The following is a 16312-nucleotide window of genomic DNA, read 5'->3' as shown; positions in this document are numbered from 1 at the left end:
AATGAATTACTGACGGTTTAGAATTTTCTAAATGAATTCTCGTTGCAAGTATAGTTTCTAAACCAACAAATAATCCTTTCATACAAACATTTGGTTGTCACAAGTAACAAACCCCTATAAAAATAACCAAAGTATTCAAACCTCGGGTCGTTCTCCCTAGGAATTGTAATAAAGTGTTGTTGTTATTGGTTATGAAGTATGTTTGGGATTTTTGAGGTAATAGACAAGAAATATAAATGGCAAAAGGGAATAAACTAACGACTAACAAAGCTCTTGGCAAGGTATGAGAACTAGAAGTTCTATCCTCATTATCCTCCTCAATTGTGGCAACAATTGTCCATTGCTCCCACTTAGCTAACCTCTAACTATGGAGGAAAGTCAAGTGGATGAATTAACTTGATTCCACAAGTCCTAGCCTAATCATGATGAAAGACTAGCTTTAATGACATTCAAGTTAATTAGCAACTTTTAATTATCAATCATCAAAGGAGTTTGATAACTCAAGAGTCATTAATTACTCTATCTAGGCCAAGAAGAACAAAATCTAACTCATATCTAAAAGAAGCATTTCATCAAACACATAGAAGGCAATAAAGGTAAACAACATAAAATGCAAGAATTAAAGAGAGATCTAACTACAATGACAAAAGATCAATAATAGAAAATCAAATCAAACATGAAAAGACATGGAAATCATAAATTGCATTGAAAGAGAAATAGAGATCTACATAAGAATTCATAAAGCAAAAGGAAAATTGAAGCAAGAGAAGAAGTAGATCTAGATCTAAGAAATTAACCTAAACCTAATCCTAATCCTAGAGATAAGAGAGAACTTCTCTCTCTAGAAACTAACTTTTCCTCCAAAACTAAACTAAACTAAACTAAACTAAACTAAACTAATGGTAACTTGCTTGTTGATCCCTCTTCATTCCTTGGGTTAAATAGCATCAGAAATGAGTTGGATCTGGGCCTGAAAAGCCCAGAAATTGCCCCCAGTGGATTCACTTTAAGTGGGTCACGTGCGAACATCGATGCATGCCCGTGGGTCACCTGTACGCGTCGCCATGCGACCTCATCGTTTCACGTGTGCGCGTCTACTGTGCGTATAGTGGTGAGTATTCCCGCCTGTCACGCGGGTGACTCGGGTTCGATCCCCGGCAACGGTGCCATTTTGATGATTGGACTTTTGTGTGGTTTAGAATTCATAATAAATTCTCATTGCAAGTATAGTTTCTAAACCAACAATAATCCTTTCATACAAAAAGTTGTTTGTCACAAGTACAAACCCCTAAATTTATAAACCGAAGTATTGAACCTCGGGTCGTTCTCCCTAGGAATTGCAATAAAGTGTCTTGTTATTGGTTATGAGGTATTTTGGGGTTTTTGGATAAGAAACATGAAAAGTAAATGGCAATGAAAATAAACTAACAACTAAAGAGGTCTTGGCAAGATTTGGTGGTCAAGGATCTCTATCCTAATCACTAACCACAACATGAGAATTGGCAAGGATCAACCCCACTAAGTCATCCTCTAACTAATAAAGGAAAGTCAAGTGAGCTATGTCAATCCAAGACCATAAATCCTAGTTCTACACCAACCATTGCTCTTGAATTTTGAGCTTGCAACCATCATGAGCTTAGAATGACATTTCCAACCACTACACAACTCTCGTCTACTTTTAACTCCACAAAGAGCTCTAAGTTGACCATCATTTTCAATTAAACCATATTCAAGTAAGAAAGTAAAGCTTAGGGATAAGAATTTTACCCACTTGAATGTTGTGTTGGATGGTGACTTGGGGAGGGAGACCTCCCCACACTTAGACAATGCAAGGTCTACTTTTTTTTGCTCTTCTTTAGTTGTTTCCACCTCTTCGCAAGCTTCCTCAATTTCAACCTTTTCCCTTTTATCACTCGGCTTGGTGTTCTCTTCAAGAACTTCATCTTGCCCAATGGGAGGTGATTCAATTTTGGATAGGAATTCATTAATGAATGAATCCATCTCTTGATCAACCTCTTTATATTCTTCAATTTTGATATATACCATGCCAACTTTTTCCTTTTGGTGGCTCTCTTCCGATTCACTCTCTTTCTCATTGCTCACCAAGGGTATGGAAGGTTGTGCACATTCTTCTATAATTTCAACTTCATGTCCAATGGGAGAGGATTTCATTGTAGAGAGAAATTTATCCATGATTAAATCCATCTCTTGATAAGCCTCTTCCAAGTCTCCATCGATGATATGCCTTGGAGGTTGCGCACCTTCCTCAACATTAATATCAAGCTTCTTAGAAGAATGCTCCATGGTGCTACATTCTCTTGGACTTTCAACATCTCCTAAATCTTCAACCATTTCTTTCTTTTCTTCAACAATCATAGGCTCCTCCAATTGCTCTAGTACAAAATAACATCCCTCATTTTCCACCGGAGTTTCCAACCTCCCATTCATGCTATGCTCTTCAATTGATTCTTCACATGTGGCTATGGGAGCACCTTGAGTAGTCAAGCATTGGTAGGCTAAGGTATGCACTACCTTGGTCAAGTTAGTCACAAACTCTAGGGTGTTCCTTTGCATATCCGTTTGTCCTTGAAGTAGTAAAGTGAGAGAGTCATCCATTGGGGCTTGGGGTGGATAGGAGGGTTTATCATTTTGGAGGGAGGGTTCATAGTAGGAAGGTGGTTCTTCTTGGTAAGGGTATGGAGATGGTGTGCATTGAGGTGGTTCTTGGTGGTGATCATGATAGATTTGTGCTGGTTCTAGAGGCTCTTGCTCATAATGGTCATAAGAGTATGGTATGGGTGGTTGGTCATATGGTGGATGTGGATCATAGGAAGGGGCTTGGTATGGAGAGGCTTGTGAGTATGGTTGAGGTTCATGTTGAGGATAAGAGTCATAGGCATATGATGGTGGTAGTTGATTATCACAAAAAGAGTCACTATAGCCATTAAATTGACATGCACTAGGATAGTGATTATACCTATAAGTATCCGGAGGTTGTTGCCAATAGGAGTGATCAATTCCTTGAGACTCCTCCCATCTTTGTTGGTTCCATCCATAATGAGTATCATCATTGAAGTTCACATTTCCTACAACACAATTAGAACCAAACTCATAGCCAAAGTGAGAATTCATAGTGAAAAGAGAAAATAAGAAACAAAAGCTAATAAGAAAGGATGAAACAACATGAGAATTGGCAAAGATCAACCCCACTAAGTCATCCTCTAACTAATAAAGGAAAGTCAAGTGAGCTATGTCAATCCAAGACCATAAGTCCTAGTTCTACACCAAATCAATTAGTGAGATCTAGAGTTAATGGCTCCTAATCGTCAATCACTTGGACATTAGTAACTCAAAAGTTTCTAAGTTACCTCCCCAAGCCAAGAGCACTAAAATCTACTCTAAAATCCAACTAAGCATTTTATCAAACACTTAGAAGGCATAAAAGGAAAACATAGTAAAATAGCAAGGAAAGTAAATCTACACTACTCAATTGCAAGGAATTAACAACAACAAAACAATTCAACAATAAAGGAACAAGAATCATAAATTGCATTAAAGAGAAAATAGAAGAAACAAAAGTGCATGAACATAAAAGTAGAGAATTACAAGAATCAAATACAAAATTAGAGAGAGGAAGAGTAGAGGAACAAGAAATTGTAAAGGAAAAGTAAATCAAAGCATGAATTAAACCTAGATCTAAGGAATTCTAATCTAGATCTAAAACCTAATCCTAATCCTAGAGAGAAGTGAGAGCTTCTATCTCTAAAACTAACTTTCCCTCCAAAAACTAATCTAAAACTAAGATATGAAGTAAGTGTGTTGATTTCTCTTCAATCCTTGGCTTAAATAGCATCAGAAATGAGTTGGAATGGGCCCACAAGGCTTCTAAAATTGCTGGCCACGTATTGCTTTAAGTGGGTCATATGGCAGCAACGACGCGTGCGCGTACAGTGCACGTACGCGTTATCATACGTGTAGCAACTATAGCAAATCTTATATCATTTCAAAGCCCCGGATGTTATATTTCCAACGCAACTGGAACCGCATCATTTGGACCTCTGTAGCTCAAGTTATGGTCGTTTAAGTGCGAAAAGGTCGGCTTGACAGCTTTTGCGATTTCTTCATTTCTTCATGAGTTCTCCATTTTTACATGCTTTTCCTTCATTCCCTTGATCCAATCTTTGCCTCCTAAATCTGAAATCACTTAACAAACATATCAAGGCATCTGATGGAATCAAGGTGAATTAAATTTAGCTATTTCAAGACCTCAAAAGCATGTTTTCACTCTTAAGCACAATTAAAGGAGAAGTTACAAAACCATGCTATTTCATTGGATAAATGGGAGAAAGGTTGACAAAACTCTCTAAATTAAGCACAAGATAAACCCTACAAATGGGGTTTGTCAGCGCGTGGAGTGAATTTCTCCCAATCCTTGGTTTTCCATGATTTCTCTACTTTGTATGCTTTTCTCTTCATTCCTTTGATCCATTCCTAGCCTTTTCAACATGAATTCACTAACAAACATATCAAGGCATCTTGTGGAATCGAAGGTGGATCAAAATTGACAATTAAGGGCCTAAAAAGTATGTTTTCACACTTAAACACAAATTAGGAGACAATCATGAAACCATGCTATTTCATTGAATAAATGTGAGTAAAAGGTCATAAAATCCCCTAAATTAAGCACAAGATAAACCCTAAAAATGGGGTTTATCAACCTCCTCACACTTAAACCATAGCATGTCCTCATACTAAATCAAAAAGGAAACAAAGGGTATCAACATTTATTCAATGTAACAACTAAATGCAACCTACCTAAATGCAACTATCTAAATGAATGTTATTACTTGGTCAAAATGAATCAATTTCTAAGAGAACATATATAAGCACAAGGGCTAAGGCAATAGCAATCACATTAAATCTACAATTGAATCGAGTTATTAAATATTTTTGCAAACTTGCAAGAAAAGTGATAATCATAGGTGGAGACATATAATTGAGCAATTGAACCCTCACCGGAAGTGTTTGCACTCTAGTCGCTCAAGTGTTTAGGGTCGATCCACTCAATTCTCTCCTAATCATGCTTTCCAAGATTTGTTTTTCATCTAACAATCAACATTTATTTCATGCATGCATACAATTATCATAAGGTCTTTTCATAGGTTGTAATGGGGTTAGGGTCAAGGTAGGACGCATATTTGGTCAAGTGGACTTGAGATTTGAATCCTTGATAAGCTTAGACTTCCCACCTAACCTATGACATCCTATGCAATTTCAAAGCTAACCTACCTACCCATTTTCTCACTTTTTTCACATACTCATGCATTTCCTTTTCATTTCACAACACTTATGCATTGATTCTTATTGAACTTTATTTTGGGGCATTTTGTCCCCTTTTTATTTCTTTCTTTTTTTTTCTTTTCTTTCTATTTTTTTTCTTTTCATATATATTTTTTTCTTTTTATTTTCTTTTTGCAATAAAGTATATACAAGAACATCAATGCATATGGTTTTACATTTAATCAACACATGAGCATGTACCCAATTCTCAATATTTTCAATGGAAATACAACACACACCTTTTACTCAACCAATGTCCTAAGTTTTCCTGCACTTGAATGACACACACACACACTAGCCTAAGCTAGTCAAAGATCCAAATTAAGGGCATTTATTGTTTTTTGCTTCAAGGCTTGTAATGTGCTAAAATTATGAACAAAGTGGGTTAAGCATAGGCTCAAATTGGCTAACAATGGAAGATAAAAGGTAAGGCTATTTGGGCAAGTGAGCTAAATGAAATGATGGCCTCAATCATATAAATGCATGTCTACACAAAATAATGGACATAAAGAATCAAACAAATCAAAGATTATAATCATAGGAAGAGAACAACGCACACAAGAAGGAAGATAAGTGGTTATAAGATGCAACCACGCAATTAAGGCTCAAAACTCACAAGCTTGTGTTCTTAGCTCAAAAACATGATCCACAATATATATAATTCAAGCAAGTTCAATGAAAAGTTTTCAATCAAATCAATTGGAATGCCCTATAGATAATTTTCTCGAAAAATTTCATTATTTTGACTAAGCTTATTATGTATATATGCAACAAAAAATCCTAAAAGGCCTAAAAATGAAGTGCAAAAGTGTTGGGATTAGAAACTTGTCACCCAAGAACGCCGAACGGTTGGATGACCTCCCCACACTTAAAAATTTGCACCGTCCTCGGTGCATTCAAAGATGAGCAAGGGGGTACGGCGACTTTTCGGATTGCCACCTTCAGCTGGTAGATCAACCGGTGCTGCGTGTTCTTTCTTCCGCTTCCATTTTTCCTTATGGTGCATCATTCATGAAAAGTAGAAAATAACACCGAAAGATGAGAGAATACAAAAGCAAGGAAGCATACATTGTTGGAATGAGGTAAATCACTAGAATTGAGTGAGTGAATAAGTGTGACATTAGAGAAAGTAGGTGTGTGAATTCTAAATTAGGCGCCCTTTAGAACACACACTAGCATAGAAAGCTATGTCATCAAGCGACATACACAGAAAAGATCTTGAAAAGATTTTGTATGGATAAGTCACATCCCTTGAGTACTCCAATGATCGTAAGATCTTTGGATGTGGAGAATGATCAATTCCGTCCTAAAGAAGAGAATGAAGATATCCTTGGTCCTGAAGTACCATATCTTAGTGCCATTGGAGCGCTAATAATTCTTGCTAATAATTCACGACCCGATATATCATTTGCTGTGAATTTACTAGCAAGGTATAGTTTCTCTCCAACCAGAAGACATTGGAGTTGAATCAAGCAAATCTTTCGATATCTTCATGGAACGGTTGATATGGGATTGTTTTATCCATATGGATCCAAGTCACAACTAGTTGGCTATGCAGATGCTGGCTACTTGTCTGATCCACATAAAGGGAGATCTCAAACAGGATACCTGTTTACATATGGTGGAACAGCTATATCATGGAGGTCCACAAAACAGACGATTGCTGCAACATCCTTTAATTATGCCAAAATACTAGCGATACATGAAGCAAGTCGTGAGTGTTTTTGGCTCAGGAGTTTGATCCAATATACTCTGTCATCATGTGGACTGATTGATCATAAGATAGCTCCAACTGTCCTGTTTGAAGATAATACAACATGTATTGCTCAACTTAAAGGCGGATATATCAAAGGTGATAGAACAAAGCATATTTCTCCCAAATTCTTCTTCACTCATGATCTTCAAAATCAAGGGACAATTGATATCCAACAGATCCGCTCAAGTCACAATTTAGCAGATTTATTTACAAAGTTACTCCCAAAATCCTCCTTTGAAAGATTGGTACATGAGATTGAGATGCGCCGATTTCGAGACATTAACTGATGTCAACAAGAGGGGGAGCTTGTACTCTTTTTTCCTTGGTCAGGTTTTTTCCCATTGGGTTTTTCTTGACAAGGTTTTTAATGAGGCAGTCTCCATCACCAAAGGATATTGTACTCTTTTTCCTTCACTAAGGTTTTTTCCCACTAGGTTTTTCTTTAGTAAGGTTTTAACGAGGCAATAATCCTAAATGGTCATCCAATGGGGAGTGTTGTGATAAGTACTGATGTGGATGGCCATTTCCAATGAAGCTTAGTTTATCAATGATGACTCTATTAAATGTAGTTTGAAAATGTGTCATCATGTACACATATAAATAGAGGCTTAAGTCTCTGAATGAAAACACACTATAATCAATAACAAATACTATTCTCTCTCTCTCTTTACACAGCATCAATAATATCAACGTTCTCTCTCTCTCTCTCTCTTATATTTTCTCTCTTTCTTTATTTTACAAGTATTTTGAATACTCCTCTCTCTTGCTCTTTATATATAATATTAGTAAATATATTAATAATCTCTATTATATTAAGATAGTAATTGTAGTGAATATTGTTATCTAATTATTCTTCCTTATTTTATATTACCTCTTCCTTGTTTATTTAGTTATTTTATAACAACTTTAACAAATAATTAAAAAAAAATGAGAACATTTATTTTAAATTTGTCTTCCTCTCTTCTTCTTCTTCTCTCTCGTTAGATCCTCTGAGGTGAAGGTCTTGCGCTTAAGATGCACCTTTAGTTCTGTGGTTTTTCATCTCCATTTGCAACCCTAATTCCAAAAGCTTCGAGGATTTTGCTACTTAATCGGTCCCTTTTTCCAGCTGATTCGCCGCAAATTTAAGGTTTCACCTTGATCTTCGATCTGTTTTAATCCGTAGAAACTAGTATCACTTCCTTTGTGCAGTGAAATTTTCTTAGTTTCACCTTATTCTGGAGATTGTTTGTCTCAAATTATTATTTTTCCAGATTTTATGATGAAAATGTTTATTTTTAAAAGAATTATTGTTAATTCAATACGAAAGCTTGAAGGGATTTGGTTAACCAGTTATGTTTCTGCTTGGTTTGATTTGGTTCCTTATCTGGTTTTCATTGATTATAGTTTACATCTTATATGTCAATCTGCAGGACATGAAAGAGTTGGACTTCTTCACCGACTATAGGAATGCCAACAGATGCAAGATTCTTGAAGTTATAGGGAAGGGTAGCCATGAAGTTGTTTGTGCAGCAAGTGATACAAAGTCTCTTCTACATAGGAATTAGCCAGATCCATCGGGTAGTATTGAGTTTGTGCTTGTTCGGAGGCTATTAAACCAATAAAAAAATATTTTTTTAGTATATTTAATAAATTTTTAATAATAAAAATAAAAATAATCAAAAAATCAAAAAAATATTTTTTACACAATAAATAAATAAATAATATTTTTATTTTATTTTATCTAAATATAATTAATAAATAAAAAAAAATTTATATAAAATATTTAATTATAAAATCACTCTTATTTTTATAAAAAATTTTTTAAAAAAATATTATTTAAAAAAGTCTTTTTCAAAATTCGTGTGTGCGCAACAGAGAATACCAAAAAAACCAGAGAAACCAACTACAATGAGGGGAATACGCCTTTCACCACCACCAATACAAACCACCAACACAATCCAATCACAAACCTTTCCCACCACCACCTCCAACCCCAACCAAGTTCGATTCCTCCCTTTCCAATCAAAGCATAACAACAAGAAGAAAAAACACAAGACCCCAATCCTATGCCTCTCTTCAACAAACCCATCCAAAATCCACCCCCAACCACCCCTCGTGGTGGTCGGTTCTGCCAATGCCGACATCTACGTGGAGATCGACAGGCTCCCGAAGGAAGGCGAAACGCTGTCAGCTAAGACCGGGCAGACCCTCGCGGGCGGGAAGGGCGCGAACCAGGCGGCTTGCGGAGGGAAGCTGTCCTACCCAACGTACTTCCTTGGGCAGGTCGGGCAGGACTCGTATGGGACGCTTGTGACTGAGGCGCTGAGGAGTGACGGAGTGTGTCTCGATCACGTGACGACTGTTAGTGGTGGGACCCCAACTGGGCATGCTGTTGTGATGCTGCAGTCTGATGGGCAGAACTCCATAATTGTTGTTGGTGGTGCGAATATGAGCTGCTGGCCTGATATTCTGCCTCAGCATGATCTTGATGTTGTCAGGAACGCTGGCATTGTATTGCTCCAGAGGGAGATTCCTGATCATGTCAACATTCAGGTCGCAAAGGTTGGCTCTTCACTTTCCAAGCCTTTTAATTTCTCAATTGCATTTTGTGTTTCTTCGGTTCCGGTGGGATATCTATGAGTATGGGAGTGTTATGAATCCGTATTGTTTCGGAAGTTGAAAGTGATTGAAAGAGATATGATCGGCATTCTGATTTACAAAATTGGGCTCTTTGTGCCTACTTTTAGGTGAAATATGTGTTAGAGCATTCTTGCATTGGCTTCAAATGCAAACTATGCATCACCAATAAAAGCAGGACCGGGGTTGAGATCTTATCCCAGCTGTCCTACACTTTGTTTCTTGTAGCTTTCTCATGCCTTCGGCCAATCCTTGACTGAATCTATTAGAGAAAAGCGAATTTAATTCAGCAAAATTTGATTCATTATAGATTTAAAAAAACCAATCCGAAAATGGTTCCTTTTCAATTATTTCCCCAACTGAGATCTCTTGATCAGTACGTTTGTTGTATTGTATTTGTATGCCACTTCTTCAAATATCACAGATGATCATGAACATAAATTATGGTAGAGATGAGGATGCTGTTATGGATAATAAGTGGCTACACACGTGTAAACAAAATAAAGAATGAAGATATAAGAGAAAAAGTTGGAGTAGCGCCTATTGCTGAGAAGACAGTAGAATCTTATCTCAGGATGTTTTGACACATAAGAAGAAGATTGGTAGAGCATCTAGTTAGGAGGGTAGATGAGATGAAAGGTAGACGAAGATCCAAGAAGACCATAGATGAGGTTTTCAAAGGAGATCTACGTATAAATAGTCTCACTGTAGATATGATATAGGATAGGTAATATGATATAGGATAGGGCTCAATGGCTTGTTTGATCTATGTAGCAGATCTCACCTAGTGTGATGTTTTTTTGTTGTTGTTTCTTTGAATATCAATGCCAGAAGGATTTGTCATTTTCAAAATTCAAATGCTATTTCATCAAAGTGTAGACTCATTTGCTTTCTCGTATCGTGTACTTTTGAAATTGTTGTCATGGGTTCATGTGAATATCCGGCTCATCCTTAAGATTCCTATGTTTTATCAAATTTCATCAAAATTTTCCCTTTCTCATTTTCTTCCTTTAATCAAGTTTCTAGTGAGATATTTGGTTAAAAATGATTCGTTTTGCAGTTATTGCATTATGTATTATGCTGTACAGGCTGCAAGGAGTGCTAGCGTACCAGTAATTTTTGACGCTGGGGGCATGGATTCTCCAATTCCACAAGAATTACTGAACTATGTTGATATTCTGAGCCCTAATGAAACTGAACTTGGTCGCCTTACGGGAATGCCAACTGAAAGTTTTGAAGATATTGCACAGGCTGCAGCTAAATGCCATAAATGGGTAAGTTCTGTAGTACATTTGGGGTCATCATGAAATGCTTTTTTGTATTACCTTTTTCGTACCCCATATTCATTGCTTATGGATCTTTTGAGAAGAGTACACTATTTTCAGTATCAATTTGAAAATTTCATAACTTTCTGCATTGCTGTTATATGCAATAATCGTTAACTAAGATATGCCATTATATATACATATTCCATATGCTTTAAACTAAGATTCTTTTATAGTGTTGTTATGTTATATCCCTTAATTGGGTCGCACACAGCAGCTGTTTAATTTTTTTGGCTTTCATTACCCACCCTCATAATTTGCATGGCTTGCATAAATAAACAGAAATTGTTTAATAACTGTTGAAGCTGCATATCCTTTTTTTCCTCTTTAATTGCACATGTCCTCTCAATAACTTAGTTGCTCCATATATTCCAAGTTGTCTCAATTTCTCTTAGGATCTTTGTTAATTGAAAAATGCTGATTGATAGATGAATGAGGCTGTTGTTGCCATGGATTTATTTATGTCTATATGGCTGCGTTTGTTTCTGAGAACAAGATAGGACAAGACACTGAGAACAGGACAGGACAAGACATTGATGGACAGAGACACAAAATTTTGTGTTCTTGTATTCTGTTTGGTGATAAACTAGAACAAATTATGAAAATCTAATTTATTCTCATTTTTTTTTATTCAAAAAATTTGAGATGAAAAATATAATAATAAAAAAATATAATTATAAAAAATTAACAAAAATAATGAAAAAAAAATAAAAAATAAGTTGTGTCCATTGTTAGTGTCCCTGTGTCCTTACTGTCAGGATAGACACAAAATACACTAATTCAGTGTCTCTGGACACACTGTCTCTGTCCGTGTCTCTTCTGTCACACATGATTTTGTGTCTTAGTATCCATGTCTCAGTGTCCTGTCTCTGTAAACAAACGCAGCCTATGATTCTAGTTCTAATGCCATTAGTGTTCTTTATGTCTCTCTATTCTTAGGGAGTTAAGCAAGTACTTGTAAAGCTTGGAGAGAAAGGATCATCACTTTTTATTGAAGGAGAAGAACCGATTCAGCAACCTGCCATATTTGCTAAGAAGGTTCTCGATACAACTGGGGCTGGTGATACCTTTACAGCTGCTTTTGCTGTTGCACTAGTTGAGGGCAAATCCAAAAAGGAATGCCTCAAATTTGCCGGTATGCTTGACCTTGACCATATGCATTCCCTTTTATTTCTAGAATTTTCTATTATGGAAAATGTGCCCAACTCTTATGTGCCAATTTTGTGCAACAGCTGCTGCAGCTTCTCTGTGTGTTCAAGTGAAGGGGGCCATTCCCAGCATGCCTGATAGGAAATCTGTTCTAGAACTTCTTAATTATCATTAAGGATCTTGCATGAGGTGGAAGGTGAAGTTTTGCATACTCACTCTTCATTTGTACTTCTTATTTATTAGTCCAAAAAATTCAAAAATCCTCTTCTAAACTATATAGGCTTGGTTTAGTAAAACTTTTACTTTTCAAAATAGCTTTTAAAAGATATTTTTTTTTAAAAGTTTAATATCTATATTTGGTAAAGTAAATTAAAAAGGGCTTAAGCACAAGCAACAAGTGTGTTTGGTAAAATAGTTTTTAAAATTTAAAAATACTATAATAGATATTTTAATTAATGTATGAGGTTATATTAGACTTTTTAATTTTGATAAGCACAAGTCAACTTTGAAAAGCTTCCCTTTAGGTGCTTTCAAAACCACCTCTACCTTTTTAATTTACCAAACACAAAACGAAAGCATAAGCACCTCTTCGAAAAATTTTATCAAACCAAACCTTAGTCAACGACATGATGTCAAGATTTCGACTCACATAGGAAGTTACTGTGGTGTTTGTATCTTAAATTGTCAGTACTGTGCCATTGTTCATGATTCTTAGTTAATTATTATTTAAATGAGAAATGATAAATCCCCATTGGATCCTCTTAAATATCCTTCCAGTGTCTTGAAATCTTAAGAAGCAATAATAATTCTATATGAGAATTTTCAAGTGCACTTTTGGGGGTCAGTCATTCCATTCTGTAGTTTATTGGAAATAAGATTAAGCTAGCTACTTAGGCTGAGTAATCACTTCTGAGGTTACAGGAAAAGTTTGGTTCGTGGGGTTGTAACATACATGCAAAGAGTCATTTTAATAAATTAGCTTTCTTAATTCAGGGGAAGAAAAAAAAAAAGAAGAAAAAAGATCACCCGGCTAATGTGATGAGTTTTCTAGCCAAAATGTTAACTTGCTGGCTTTCTAGGCTATACTTGGATTGGTAGTACTTAGAGAAATAGAACAGAGTCCAGCAAAATTGAGTTTGTATTGCTTGGATTAATAATATATGGTGGAAAGAAAAAGTTGGTAATGAAGTGGATTTCACCTTGCATCATTAAAAATTTAAACTATTTCTTTTGCGTTTCAAATTTTCACTTTACTTTAATATCAATACAAAATATTGTTATAAGAATCGGATCAAGTTGGATGGTTTGGCCAGGTTATTTGAGAACCGGCCACCACACTAGTCTGGTCAGTGCAAAAATAATTAGTAGTGAATTAGTCAAAAACAAAAAAACCGGTTAAACAACTGATTAACTGGCGAATCGATTTGATTTTTTAGCGGTTAAATGGTTTAAAATAATAAAATGCAAAAAACAAATAATTTTTTTAGGAATTTATATATTTTATACATAAATATATTATTTTTGTAATATCTATTTCTACTCCTGTTGAGTTGTAGTTGAAGCTATAAACTTTTGAACTTTTAATTTTACCGGTTTAATCATTGGTTCGATTTTTAGAACCTTAACAAACATAGCCTTAGAGAGTTTGTGTGTGAGTTGACTGACTTTCAATAATTTTGGATTGTATAATTATTTAAAGGCGAATAAACACCTGATCCAATTCTTGTCTATTTACATAAAGGACAATACGATCTTTAATAAAAAAAAAGAGTCAATAAGGTCAAATAACTTTATTGTTTTGAGACAGCATAACCTGTGTGTTAAAAGGACCAACAGGTACTAACAAAAGATTAGTTTAGTGACGATTTCAAACCTTTCCAACTTTTTAAGTAGCAAAAGGATCAACCATCACTATCACCTCGCTTTGTTTTTATCATCATAACTTCTATTTCCGCTATTACTAATTTACTATTGGCTACCATGATTATCTTCTCTACTATCTCTAACACCATCACGATCACTATCTCGTTTTTGCCATTCCTTTTCCTTCTCTCACACCGTCCAATCCTTTGTTCTATTTTTTGTTTGATACCATTTCTTCCTTTTCGAAAAGTCTTTGTCCTGCAGTTTTTGTTTTCTTTCCCACATTATTTTTAGCAATATTTCTTTTCCATAACATACCACCACCAGTGGAAGATTTTTTTTCAAAAATAAACTGATTAATTGTGAGGGTTTTAAACCCTTTATCATTGATTTCAAATAAATCATCATTGAATCAATTTCTATTAGCATTTGATAAGACTTTTTAATAGAACAGTCGTGTTATCTCAAAAATATAAGATCAAAGGTCGTGTTGTACTTTTTTTTAAATTGTGTTCATCTTGTAAATGAATAGGGATCAGACGAGGTATTTAGTCTTTAAAAAACAACTTTTACTAACTTTATTTTGAGTATGCTGAATTTACTATAGAAAACTTCTGTTGTTTTTATACTAGACTACAAATATGAAATTATTTGAACAAGCCCAAGTGTGTTGCTCTTATGTTTTGAACCAAATATGCAATATATATCATATATGCAAGTGTTACGGATCCTGCCCTCAGATCCCGGACCCAAGGGTAGACCCGAACCCGGCTTCACGGGTCCAAACCGCCTCTCTTCTAGAAGGCCCGAAACCGGCCCTCTAGAACTCCTAACCGACTTTCGAAATCAAATGTCTTTCCTATCTTGGCCAAACAAGATAAGTTAAGATAACTCCCATCACCTATAAATAAGAGGACCCAAGTCCCTACAGGTAATCATCCATTCCTCACACCTTATACCTCTTAGATCTATTCTGACTTGAGCGTCGGAGTGTCTTTGCAGGTACCTCCCCCCATCGCTTCAGTCAAATAATCCGGCATCCGCCTCGACCCGCAAGTTCCCGATCCATCTCTCAACCCGTACCAGAGACATCCGGTACATTGGCGCCGTCTGTGGGGATACTACGCCGGTTGAGTCGGAATGGCGGACGAATTTGAAGAACACTCCGTCAGCCATCAAGACGACTCCAGAACGCGAAACCCTACCCCTGAAAACCAAGAAGCCGTACTCCACAGAAGGATTGCAAGCGCTGTCCATAACAAAGAAGACGCTACTATCATCACAAAAACCCGGCATCCCGAGAACTTGGAAGAAAAGTCGGCCCAAATAATCCAGGAGCTCTGCCACCGAGTACAAGAACTCGAAGGCCGGATCACCGCAAAAGAAAAACACATCACCGGAAACGAAAGTCACGCGACTTCTAGATCTAGATCCCGCCACGGCAGATCGCCAGAACGGCGACACGCCAAAAGGCATAATAGAAGCACCTCGCGCGGTCAAAGACGCGACAGATCACCAGAACGGCGACACAACAAAAGATACGACCACAGTATTTCCCGCGACCCTGCTCACACGGAAGACGACCGACGACACCGAGACACAAAGCGCACGAGGAACGACCACACGATAATGGGAGCTACCCCCTTCACAGAAAGGATCTTAAAAGCAAAACTACCCAAAGGTTTCGATAAATCCACGGATATGAAGTACGACGGAACAAAAGATCCCCAGGAACACCTAACGGCCTTCGAGGCCAGAATGAACCTAGAAGGAGCAGCCGACGCGGTCCGATGCAGAGCTTTTCCGGTAACCCTAGCAGGGCCAGCAATCAAGTGGTTCAACGCCCTCCCAAACGGATCCATAACCAGCTTCCACGACATCTCGCAAAAGTTCATGGCCCAATTCACAACTAGAATCACTAAAGCCAAACACCCCATCAGTCTACTAGGGGTCACACAGAAACAAGACGAATCCACAAGGAAATACCTCGACCGCTTCAACGATGAATGCCTAACGGTCGACGGACTCACGGATTCCGTCGCAAGCCTCTGTCTAACCAACGGGCTCATGAACGAAGATTTTCGCAAACACCTTACCACCAAACCAGTATGGACCATGCACGAGATCCAGAACATCGCCAGAGATTACATCAATGATGAGGAAGTCAGCCAGGTCGTCGCTGCCAATAAACGGCAACATGGCAACGCCCAGCACGGCAGTTCGGCACCCCGGCATAACCCACCACCCAGAGAAAATCAGA

At 36.9% G+C, this 16312-nt stretch overlaps 1 protein-coding gene across 2 annotated transcripts in view; it reads left to right on the top strand.

The window, feature by feature from the left end:
- Positions 1-8509: 8509 nt before the first annotated feature.
- LOC112721392 (ribokinase) overlaps positions 8510-16312 on the top strand; it is a 28294-nt gene continuing 20491 nt past the window's right edge. The window contains exons 1-4 of one of the 2 annotated variants that reach the window (XM_072206905.1): positions 8510-9640; positions 10804-10989; positions 11980-12175; positions 12273-12385. In XM_072206905.1, coding sequence (XP_072063006.1) covers positions 8987-9640; positions 10804-10989; positions 11980-12175; positions 12273-12364 — 1128 coding nt within the window. In that variant the 5' untranslated portion in view covers positions 8510-8986 and the 3' untranslated portion in view covers positions 12365-12385. The remainder of the gene's footprint in view (positions 9641-10803; positions 10990-11979; positions 12176-12272; positions 12386-16312) is intronic. The other variant, XM_025772461.3, reaches the window with a different exon arrangement.

This window comes from Arachis hypogaea, chromosome 11 (genome assembly GCF_003086295.3).
Source record: "Arachis hypogaea cultivar Tifrunner chromosome 11, arahy.Tifrunner.gnm2.J5K5, whole genome shotgun sequence".
NCBI lineage: Eukaryota > Viridiplantae > Streptophyta > Magnoliopsida > Fabales > Fabaceae > Arachis > Arachis hypogaea.
This window is presented reverse-complemented; position numbering and strand designations above follow the sequence as displayed.